At 33.3% G+C, this 12,463-nt stretch overlaps 1 protein-coding gene across 3 annotated transcripts in view; it reads right to left on the bottom strand.

The window, feature by feature from the left end:
* Nucleotides 1-11,716, bottom strand: part of LOC132792057 (myosin heavy chain, non-muscle) — a 46,331-nt gene extending 34,615 nt beyond the window's left edge. For 2 of the 3 annotated variants that reach the window (XM_060801276.1, XM_060801277.1), the window contains exons 1-2: nt 11,641-11,715; nt 10,109-10,383 (exon numbers count right to left, since the gene is read on the bottom strand). In XM_060801276.1, coding sequence (XP_060657259.1) covers nt 10,109-10,240 — 132 coding nt within the window. In that variant the 5' untranslated portion in view covers nt 10,241-10,383; nt 11,641-11,715. Of the gene's footprint in view, nt 1-10,108; nt 10,384-11,640 lie in introns of all 3 variants that reach the window. The other variant, XM_060801278.1, reaches the window with a different exon arrangement.
* Between the last annotated feature and the right edge of the window lie 747 nt (nt 11,717-12,463).

Below are 12,463 nucleotides of genomic sequence, written 5' to 3'. Positions count from 1 at the left end.
TTCCTTCTGTGGGGTCGATTGTGAATCATCTGAATGTTCGGACATTTTTTTAAATATTTTCCTCTAGCCTTTTTCTTTAAACCTGAGACGTCTACATCCTTTGTGGTAAGTTTTTCATCATCCGGCACTTCTATGCAAGCGGTCTTGTGGTCCTGATATGTCAGTGGTGGATCAGCCAGGTGGATTTTCTCATCATCATCATAATTATCATCGAAATCCAATTGATAATCTTGAACGATTTTGTTTTTTACTTTCCAGTTTTCTTCTTCCATAAGATGTTCTACTCTATTTTCTGATTGCTGTTCCACAATTGTTTTTTCTCCTCGCTTCAGATTTCCGTCTTGGAGAAAACCAGGAACTTTATTGGTTTTTCGTTTAATCGCTGCATGCTCCAGCTTGCAGACCGCTTCGATGCATCGAATATGCTGCACCACAAATTTATCCGCTCGTACTGGTCGATTAAACTTACTCATGTCCGATTTTTTAAGGTCTTTGAAATAGGCTTCCACTAATGCCGAAGATCCAACATCGTAAGCCGAGCCGAATGGTTTTTTTAGTACATTTGTCCACAAAATGAAATATCGCGCCAACTTCAAAACTGGATCTATAAATTCTGGAAGAAAATAAGGGTTTGGTCTATAGTTCGTTGATTTGCATAGTTCAGCTTCGTTTTCTGCAGATCTTCTAATTCCGTTTATGAAATCCTGTATGTCTTCCTCGATTTCGTCCGATTCTTTTTCCTGGCATTCAGGACTTTCAACAGGATCCTCACAATCTGGGGCAGTAAACGTTGCAATTTTTTTCAGCAAATAATTCTCCTCTTTCTGACTTATCAAATATTCTCCAGTTTCCATTTGTCCCGACGATTCGCTCATTGCGACAATCATCATAGATTTAAGCATCTGTGCGAAACTTTCCTTAGTTTCGCATGTCGTAGCAACTCCAATGCATCTAATATAAAAATCCTTCACGCTGGCTAGTTTCCCTTTAAAAACATTTTTCCGACACATCATTTTTATAAGGTGAGCGATGTCAAGACGAATGAAGCATCGTGGCAGTACAGAATCCTTCGACGTTATGGATTTAAAGCACATCGAAAGGTATGTGTTGAGGCGGCATTCATTAAAGCTCAAGCTTATGGCATTTAGCAGCGCTAGCGAAAAATCACAAGCAATCTCCAGGGGAAAATATCCAGATTTTGTTATAAATCGGCTGAGCCAGAACTGAATGCTGGCCGTATCATGTTTCGCCGAAATCATCTGAAATATAGGAAGAATGCCATCATCACCTTTCATCACAATCTGGTATAAAAATACGTAGCTTGTTTCTCCATTCGGTTTCACGATTGGCAAGACAACAGATCCAGTTGCGTCCACTGAAATTTTCCTGATCTTCTTAACTCGGGAAAGATAGATCTTCATTTGAGCGCCCGTACAGTAAATGCAGTAAAATTCATCCAATCCAATATCCAAGATATATCCCGCCAATTCACCATCATACTTTTTAAGGTACAAGGATGAAATTGGGTCGTGGTCAGTACTTATTCCAAGATCTCTGTTCATTGCCTCTTCACGTAGCTTTCTCAAGGTCGGCAACTTTGGAATGTAACTAGGCTCCGGGTCGTTTTCCTTCATATCCTTTGTGGCTTCCTTTCTCCATAATGCAGCTTTTTTATACATCAACTCGTTGCCAATTTCGATTCGTCTAGATCCAGTGCATCGCCGTTTTTGGTGATGTGGTATGCCACGAGTATCTGGAACGGTAACAGATATTCCAATGCCACAATGGGGCTCAGGTTCCACGAGACAATGTCCTTTTAAAATCGAATGGCACTCATTGCAGTATCCCTCAATGCGCAGCCAGATACTTTCTTCCTTGCTTGATATTTTTGCCTTTTTGAAATTAAAGGCACACGGAAGGGGAACCTTTTGGTATAACGATCTTGCTATGACATCAGTCCAGTTTTCTTGTAAATAATTTGCAGATCGCAAGCCTTTTTTCGATTCACTCTTCTCTTTACTGGGAGCAATTGACCCCCACACGTCATCGTCAATTCCAAGGAAAAATACAAAATTGGCAAAGGTCCATTTTTCTTAGATTCCACAATATTGTACTCCGAATCCTCTTCGAGAATCGTAGAATTCATTGTAAAATTGGCCGGGATATCCACAATACCACATCGTTCCTTTACGGCAGTCAAAATGTTGTTTCGATTTACCCTGACGTTGAAATTTAAAGTGGCTGGACTTATTATGCCGCCCAAACGTTGACTAACTTCTTTCCACACTTTGTCACTCCTAGGCTTGAGACTACCGGCCTCATTAACAAAAATATTGAAGAAGCAGAGGGCATCCACCACTTCTGAGGTATTAAGTTGAGGAATAGTTGGCATCTTTTCAGTATTTTTCTATGACACGTATACGTTAAGAACCGCGATTAGCATTGAATTGATAATTAAAATGAATAATTTAAATCTTACCAGCTGGATTAAAAATATCACTTAACACAACACTTTTAACTCAGAGAATTAAGAGATATCTTGATATCTTTTATAAAATTAATTCACAACACTCAAGGATTTTAAATTATATTCGTAATGAAAATTACGGATTAACACTTTTCACAACACACAAGGTTTTTTAATTATATTCGTAATGAAAATTACGGATTAACACTTTTAATATTATTATTTCTGCTGACGAGACAACCGATCACACGTAACGCACAAATCGAACTAACGAAAGGATTGTCAATGAGATAAAATGATACCTCTGTTAAGCAACAAGTGCATACATTTTTTATGGTTTTATTATATGCGGATGTACCTGCAGGTAAAGTAGGCGTGGGCCAAAAAACCGCAATGACCCTTGGTAATAACTTTATTGACCAATATGCAGAATACCCAAGGTATTTAGGAGTGGCAAAAAATGTAAATCCCATTTTTATGACATCTACCTGTTTTATGAATTTTTGACTCTCTTGGGAAAATCTTGTAAGGGAAAATCCACTATTTTTGGACAATTTAGCAATACCTACTACATGTATCGTGATATTGCGTCACCCCTTTTGAATGAATTCCACCAAAAGGTAGTGAATGAGAAAAACCCAAGACTTTTAAGAATAAAAAAAGGACACACCTGTTTTATGACCTTTTAATGACAGAAAATATTTATATAACCCGTTATAGGCTTGACGGCTTTAGTAGTTTATGGAATTTCAAGAAAAATTATACTAATAGTCATAAAATAAATGACATACAAAATGGGCAAACGGAAAAAGTATGAACATTTTTGGAATTATGCATAAATTTTAAAAACTAAAGGGTGGGCAATCGAAAATAGTGATTGGGCAGTCTGAAAAAGTCAAAAAAATTTGAAAAATTTTGAAATTTGGCAAAAATTTGAGACTTTGAAAATTGGGCAAACGATGAATTTGTATGGGCCATAGGCTAAAATCAAAAAAGTATGAAAATTTTTTAAATAAAGCAAAATTTTGAAATTCTAAAGGGTGGGCAAATGAAAATAGCAAATGGGCAGTCTGAAAAAGTCAAAAAAATTTGAAAAATTTTGAAATTTGGCAAAAATTTGAGACTTTGAAAATTTGGTAAACGATGAATTTGTATGGGCCATAGGCTGAAATCAAAAAAGTATGAAAATTTTTGGAATTCGGCAAAATTTTGAAATTCTAAAGGGTGGGCAAACGAAAATAGCAAATGGGCAGTCTGAAAAAGTCAAAAAAATTTGAAAAATTTTGAAATTTGGCAAAAATTTGAGACTTTGAAAATTGGGCAAACGATGAATTTGTATGGGCCATAGGCTGAAATCAAAAAGTATGAAAATTTTTTAAATAAAGCAAAATTTTGAAATTCTAAAAGGGTGGGCAAACGAAAATAGCGAATGGGCAGTCTGAAAAAGTAAAAAAAAATTGAAAAATTTTGAAATTTGGCAAAAATTTGAGACTTTGAAAATTGGGCAAACGATGAATTTGTATGGGCCATAGGCTAAAATCAAAAAAGTATGAAAATTTTTTAAATAAAGCAAAATTTTGAAATTCTAAAGGGTGGGCAAACGAAAATAGCAAATGGGCAGTCTAAAAAAGTAAAAAAAATTTTGAAAAATTTTGAAATTTGGCAAAAATTTGAGACTTTGAAAATTTGGTAAACGATGAATTTGTATGGGCCATAGGCTGAAATCAAAAAAGTATGAAAATTTTTGGAATTCGGCAAAATTTTGAAATTCTAAAGGGTGGGCAAACGAAAATAGCAAATGGGCAGTCTGAAAAAGTCAAAAAAAATTTGAAAAATTTTGAAATTTAGCAAAAATTTGAGACTTTGAAAATTGGGCAAACGATGAATTTGTATGGGCCATAGGCTGAAATCAAAAAAGTATGAAAATTTTTTAAATAAAGCAAAATTTTGAAATTCTAAAAGGGTGGGCAAACGAAAATAGCGAATGGGCAGTCTGAAAAAGTCAAAAAATTTGAAAAATTTTGAAATTTGGCAAAAATTTGAGACTTTGAAAATTGGGCAAACGATGAATTTGTATGGGCCATAGGCTAAAATCAAAAAAGTATGAAAATTTTTAAATAAAGCAAAATTTTGAAATTCTAAAGGGTGGGCAAACGAAAATAGCAAATGGGCAGTCTGAAAAAGTAAAAAAAATTTGAAAAATTTTGAAATTTGGCAAAAATTTGAGACTTTGAAAATTGGGCAAACGATGAATTTGTATGGGCCATAGGCTAAAATCAAAAAAGTATGAAAATTTTTTAAATAAAGCAAAATTTTGAAATTCTAAAGGGTGGGCAAACGAAAATAGCAAATGGGCAGTCTGAAAAAGTCAAAAAAATTTGAAAAATTTTGAAATTTAGCAAAAATTTGAGACTTTGAAAATTGGGCAAACGATGAATTTGTATGGGCCATAGGCTAAAATCAAAAAAGTATGAAAATTTTTAAATAAAGCAAAATTTTGAAATTCTAAAAGGGTGGGCAAACGAAAATAGCGAATGGGCAGTCTGAAAAAGTCAAAAAAATTTGAAAAATTTTGAAATTTGGCAAAAATTTGAGACTTTGAAAATTGGGCAAACGATGAATTTGTATGGGCCATAGGCTAAAATCAAAAAAGTATGAAAATTTTTAAATAAAGCAAAATTTTGAAATTCTAAAAGGGTGGGCAAACGAAAATAGCAAATGGGCAGTCTGAAAAAGTCAAAAAAATTTGAAAAATTTTGAAATTTGGCAAAAATTTGAGACTTTGAAAATTTGGTAAACGATGAATTTGTATGGGCCATAGGCTAAAATCAAAAAAGTATGAAAATTTTTGGAATTCGCCAAAATTTTGAAATTCTAAAGGGTGGGCAAACGAAAATAGCGAATGGGCAGTCTGAAAAAGTAAAAAAAAATTTGAAAAATTTTGAAATTTGGCAAAAATTTGAGACTTTGAAAATTGGGCAAACGATGAATTTGTATGGGCCATAGGCTAAAATCAAAAAAGTATGAAAATTTTTAAATAAAGCAAAATTTTGAAATTCTAAAAGGGTGGGCAAACGAAAATAGCAAATGGGCAGTCTGAAAAAGTCAAAAAAATTTGAAAAATTTTGAAATTTGGCAAAAATTTGAGACTTTGAAAATTTGGTAAACGATGAATTTGTATGGGCCATAGGCTGAAATCAAAAAAGTATGAAAATTTTTGGAATTCGGCAAAATTTTGAAATTCTAAAAGGGTGGGCAAACGAAAATAGCAAATGGGCAGTCTGAAAAAGTCAAAAATTTGAAAAATTTTGAAATTTGGCAAAAATTTGAGACTTTGAAAATTTGGTAAACGATGAATTTGTATGGGCCATAGGCTAAAATCAAAAAAGTATGAAAATTTTTTAAATAAAGCAAAATTTTGAAATTCTAAAGGGTGGGCAAACGAAAATAGCAAATGGGCAGTCTGAAAAAGTCAAAAAAATTTGAAAAATTTTGAAATTTGGCAAAAATTTGAGACTTTGAAAATTGGGCAAACGATGAATTTGTATGGGCCATAGGCTAAAATCAAAAAAGTATGAAAATTTTTTAAATAAAGCAAAATTTTGAAATTCTAAAGGGTGGGCAAACGAAAATAGCAAATGGGCAGTCTGAAAAAGTCAAAAAACTTGAAAAATTTTGAAATTTGGCAAAAATTTGAGACTTTGAAAATTTGGTAAACGATGAATTTGTATGGGCCATAGGCTGAAATCAAAAAAGTATGAAAATTTTTGGAATTCGGCAAAATTTTGAAATTCTAAAGGGTGGGCAAACGAAAATAGCGAATGGGTAGTCTGAAAAAGTCAAAAAAATTTGAAAAATTTTGAAATTTGGCAAAAATTTGAGACTTTGAAAATTGGGCAAACGATGAATTTGTATGGGCCATAGGCTAAAATCAAAAAAGTATGAAAATTTTTAAATAAAGCAAAATTTTGAAATTCTAAAGGGTGGGCAAACGAAAATAGCAAATGGGCAGTCTGAAAAAGTCAAAAAATTTGAAAAATTTTGAAATTTGGCAAAAATTTGAGACTTTGAAAATTGGGCAAACGATGAATTTGTATGGGCCATAGGCTAAAATCAAAAAAGTATGAAAATTTTTTAAATAAAGCAAAATTTTGAAATTCTAAAGGGTGGGCAAACGAAAATAGCAAATGGGCAGTCTGAAAAAGTCAAAAAATTTGAAAAATTTTGAAATTTAGCAAAAATTTGAGACTTTGAAAATTGGGCAAACGATGAATTTGTATGGGCCATAGGCTAAAATCAAAAAAGTATGAAAATTTTTAAATAAAGCAAAATTTTGAAATTCTAAAAGGGTGGGCAAACGAAAATAGCAAATGGGCAGTCTGAAAAAGTCAAAAAATTTGAAAAATTTTGAAATTTGGCAAAATTTGAGACTTTGAAAATTTGGTAAACGATGAATTTGTATGGGCCATAGGCTAAAATCAAAAAAGTATGAAAATTTTTTAAATAAAGCAAAATTTTGAAATTCTAAAGGGTGGGCAAACGAAAATAGCAAATGGGCAGTCTGAAAAAGTCAAAAAAACTTGAAAAATTTTGAAATTTGGCAAAAATTTGAGACTTTGAAAATTTGGTAAACGATGAATTTGTATGGGCCATAGGCTGAAATCAAAAAAGTATGAAAATTTTGGAATTCGGCAAAATTTTGAAATTCTAAAGGGTGGGCAAACGAAAATAGCGAATGGGTAGTCTGAAAAAGTCAAAAAATTTGAAAAATTTTGAAATTTGGCAAAAATTTGAGACTTTGAAAATTGGGCAAACGATGAATTTGTATGGGCCATAGGCTAAAATCAAAAAAGTATGAAAATTTTTTAAATAAAGCAAAATTTTGAAATTCTAAAGGGTGGGCAAACGAAAATAGCAAATGGGCAGTCTGAAAAAGTCAAAAAATTTGAAAAATTTTGAAATTTGGCAAAAATTTGAGACTTTGAAAATTGGGCAAACGATGAATTTGTATGGGCCATAGGCTAAAATCAAAAAGTATGAAAATTTTTTAAATAAAGCAAAATTTTGAAATTCTAAAAGGGTGGGCAAACGAAAATAGCAAATGGGCAGTCTGAAAAAGTCAAAAAATTTGAAAAATTTTGAAATTTAGCAAAAATTTGAGACTTTGAAAATTGGGCAAACGATGAATTTGTATGGGCCATAGGCTAAAATCAAAAAGTATGAAAATTTTTAAATAAAGCAAAATTTTGAAATTCTAAAGGGTGGGCAAACGAAAATAGCAAATGGGCAGTCTGAAAAAGTCAAAAAAATTTGAAAAATTTTGAAATTTGCAAAAATTTGAGACTTTGAAAATTGGGCAAACGATGAATTTGTATGGGCCATAGGCTAAAATCAAAAAGTATGAAAATTTTTAAATAAAGCAAAATTTTGAAATTCTAAAGGGTGGGCAAACGAAAATAGCAAATGGGCAGTCTGAAAAAGTCAAAAAAACTTGAAAAATTTTGAAATTTGGCAAAAATTTGAGACTTTGAAAATTTGGTAAACGATGAATTTGTATGGGCCATAGGCTGAAATCAAAAAAGTATGAAAATTTTTGGAATTCGGCAAAATTTTGAAATTCTAAAGGGTGGGCAAACGAAAATAGCGAATGGGTAGTCTGAAAAAGTCAAAAAAATTTGAAAAATTTTGAAATTTAGCAAAATTTGAGACTTTGAAAATTGGGCAAACGATGAATTTGTATGGGCCATAGGCTAAAATCAAAAAGTATGAAAATTTTTTAAATAAAGCAAAATTTTGAAATTCTAAAGGGTGGGCAAACGAAAATAGCAAATGGGCAGTCTGAAAAAGTAAAAAAAATTTGAAAAATTTTGAAATTTGGCAAAAATTTGAGACTTTGAAAATTGGGCAAACGATGAATTTGTATGGGCCATAGGCTAAAATCAAAAAAGTATGAAAATTTTTTAAATAAAGCAAAATTTTGAAATTCTAAAGGGTGGGCAAACGAAAATAGCAAATGGGCAGTCTGAAAAAGTCAAAAAAATTTGAAAAATTTTGAAATTTGGCAAAAATTTGAGACTTTGAAAATTTGGTAAACGATGAATTTGTATGGGCCATAGGCTAAAATCAAAAAAGTATGAAAATTTTTGGAATTCGCCAAAATTTTGAAATTCTAAAGGGTGGGCAAACGAAAATAGCGAATGGGCAGTCTGAAAAGTAAAAAATTTGAAAAATTTTGAAATTTGGCAAAAATTTGAGACTTTGAAAATTGGGCAAACGATGAATTTGTATGGGCCATAGGCTAAAATCAAAAAGTATGAAAATTTTGGAATTCGGCAAAATTTTGAAATTCTAAAGGGTGGGCAAACGAAAATAGCAAATGGGCAGTCTGAAAAAGTCAAAAAAATTTGAAAAATTTTGAAATTTGGCAAAAATTTGAGACTTTGAAAATTGGGCAAACGATGAATTTGTATGGGCCATAGGCTGAAATCAAAAAGTATGAAAATTTTTAAATAAAGCAAAATTTTGAAATTCTAAAGGGTGGGCAAACGAAAATAGCGAATGGGCAGTCTGAAAAAGTCAAAAAAATTTGAAAAATTTTGAAATTTGGTAAAAATTTGAGACTTTGAAAATTGGGCAAACGATGAATTTGTATGGGCAATCAAAAAAGTTGAAAACCTTCAAAATTTTCAAAATTTTGAAATTCTGAGATATGGGCAGACTTGAAAACACTTGAGGCTACCGTTGTGGCTTTAGTTTTCATAATTTCGAGGTGTGGGCGATCGAGTTTGAGTCATTCATGCCGAAAAAATGTCAAAATTTTTCAAAATTCAAAATTTTGAAAACGAAAAATTTTTTCGAAAAACTAAAAGATGGGCAAACATGGGCAAACGATTTTAAAGCGATTTCCGCAAAAAAATTTTGAAAAAAAAAATTTTTGAATTTTCGAAAAAATTTTTCATAATTTCAAAACTAAGGGTGGGCAAAAAAAAATTTTTCCTGGGCAAACATGGGCAAACGATTTAAAACAATGGGCACCAATTTTTTTTTGAATATCTCAAATCACTTGACCCAGCTTCTCTGAGCTAAGTTTTTAGGCTATGCACCTCATTCATATAATTCAAATTAATTAGCTAAATAATAATAATCTCAAACATTTCAAAGAATAACAAAAAATCGATTTATGAATTGGGATTTAGTAAAAACAAAGAATGAACTAAACTTCAATATAAAATGCGGGCAGCAATAAAACTGGTCAAACTCGCGTTCAACAAATAGCAACAACAACAACAGAAGAACAACAAGAAGAATAAGAACTCAAGCCAACGCCTGCGCAACGTCAGTTAGGCGCTCTACAGGTTTTTCAGGTCGTTTGGCGACAGCGCAGCCGCTGCGCTGGGTGAAAGCCAAGAGTGTGGCCAGAGTGCAAGGAGCATGACAGCGCCCAAAAACAACAACAAGGCAGGCAGAATGCGAGTACGTAAACAAATGAGCAAATAATAAGAGGAATGTCTGTTGGTATGTGTGCTCTGCCCAGTGTTGGAAAGTGTTCTCGCTCAATTGATGTGGTTAGTGCTGCCAAGTATCCTTAATCAATCATATTCGCTAATAAATATGCATTTTGCATGTTTTGGACTATCTTACCTGATTCTCGTGGGGAACCCAAACCAGACGCTTCTGTGTCCATTCGGCCTGTGTGGCCGGATCATTGAATTGATTGCGCTCCACCGAGAGATATTTCAACTCGGGGTCATTGCGATCGACTTCTTCCGACATTTTATTGCGTTTTTCGTTGAATTTTTTTTTAACTTTTTATTTTCTGTTTTTTTTTTTTATATTTTCGTGCTGTGTCGTTGAGGTTTTGGTTTGTTTTTCTTTTCTTTTCTTTATTATGCAGTTGCAGGTTTTATTATGATATTCTGTTGGTTTTTGGCAAAAACAAAATTCACATTAGATTTGTCGGCATTCAAATTTCTTTTCTTTTTCTTTCTGCTCTCTCACACGCATTGTAAACAAACAAATCTACACATACACACTAACACACACACATGCATTTCATCTCAAACGTCAAGATATATTTTTTCTTTTTCTTATTTTTTGCGGCACATTTATTTATCTCCAAGACGCGTTCGCCGTTTTTTTCTGCTTCTGCTTTGTCGTGTTATTTTATCTAAGAAATGCGGCAACAAAAGGCAGACGGTAAGAACGACAGCAGCAGCAACATCGAGAACACAGTTTCAAAAGGGAACCGACAAGAAACAAATATGGCCATACAATTTTTCTTAAGCCAGAGCCTCTCGCTCTCTCAATAACTCTCGGTGCTCTGCTGTGTGCACTCGTCGTCATTGCTCTCCCTCTCTCACTCTCGCTCACGCAGCAACAGCAGCCGCAGCAGACATTCATATATTCCAAACATCGTAGATGAGCAACGACGTCGACGTCGTTGTTGGTTCAGCGGAAAATAGCGTTACGTAGCTGTGTTTGGCAATTAAAGTAACCAGTTTGCATTTTTTTCTTATATTTTATTTTTTTTAAAGCCGCAATATTTTTGCCTTGATTTTCGGTTATGGTTACTCTAATTGCGGAGCAGGTACGTCAGCAAAATGCGGCAACTTTGGCTGCTGCTGCTGATTTTTGGTCTCGCGGCCATCGTTCCTTGTTCTGCACACATACACATGCATACACTGACTCACTCACACTCATGCAAAGACAAACCACACGCACACACACACAGATGTATAGAGCGCAGTTTTCGTTTCGATTTTGTATTTTAAATTCTCATATGCATTTTTGTTAATATATATTTCATATATTTATGCTCGCGTTTCACTTTGTCAGCACTGCATTTTTGCCAATTCGCCGCAATTCGCATTAAATGCACACATTTTATTCTCATTTGTTTCAACAAGCGGTGGCGGCGTCGTCGACTGCGGCTGCGGCTGCCCGGCGGCTTTTGGCTTTTTGGGCGTATGAAATTATTTTACATGCATTCGATATTTTTTTGTTCCTTTTTGGTTTTGGCGGCTCAACTTGATTGCAGCGCGGTTGCAATTGGATTAAATTGTAGTCGAAAAAACTATGCGCTTTTTATTTGTTGCAAATGCGCCAGCTGCACTTCTGAAATTTTTAACACCAACACACACACTCTCTGCTTATATAGACAATTTCAAACGCACCCAAAAAACGCGTCTTTCTCGTTCGCTGCTACCAGCACGAATGTTCGATTAACATTCAAGTCTCAACTGACTGCGATGTTAAATTAACATTTCTCTGCAATGCTATTTACATTGAGAACTTGCAATTTTTTAATTAATGTCGGCTCGATTTTAATCAATTTTTTTTATTGGCACCGCTAATATCTAATCTAATATTTAAATAAAAAACTATTCAAAAAATTCAACTTTCGATCAGTTTTAAGAAAAACTGCAGCGAAAGCTCGTTTTAAAAATAACAGCTGTCAACCGGCTCAATTCTCTAACAGAGAAATAACAGAATACAGTTGATATCGATTATTATTTATTAATTCATAATTAATCATAATTTGACAAAGACAAATTAATTTTTATTAAAAATAACATACAAATAAATGTTAATCAAAGATAAAATTACTTCTTTTACTTATCTAATAAATTAAAATAAAAGCAACACTGGCTTAGAGCTCTGTAAATATAAAAAGTGCTGCCCATCAACCTTTATGTTGCAGAATATGTTGCTATGTTAAGTTCACAACGGCTCATTGAAGCCAAATTGGATAGACAGTCTCGTAAAAGTGGCTGTGATGTTAACATATCTTGCGATAGACATGTCGATTATTAAGGTGACCATTTAATCCAGCGTTATCGTAATATGGCGGTAGGCGATAGGTCCTCACAATGCAAAAGGCTGATCAGTGTGACCATTTTGTACGGATAATGGAAAAAATATTTTTTATGTTAAATGGCAGAAAAGCATCTTACGAAAAAAATAGCTTCTAAGGTGTGACCAGATGAAAACCATATT

Source organism: Drosophila nasuta, chromosome 3 (assembly GCF_023558535.2).
Source record: "Drosophila nasuta strain 15112-1781.00 chromosome 3, ASM2355853v1, whole genome shotgun sequence".
Taxonomy (NCBI): Eukaryota; Metazoa; Arthropoda; class Insecta; order Diptera; family Drosophilidae; genus Drosophila; species Drosophila nasuta.
This window is presented reverse-complemented; position numbering and strand designations above follow the sequence as displayed.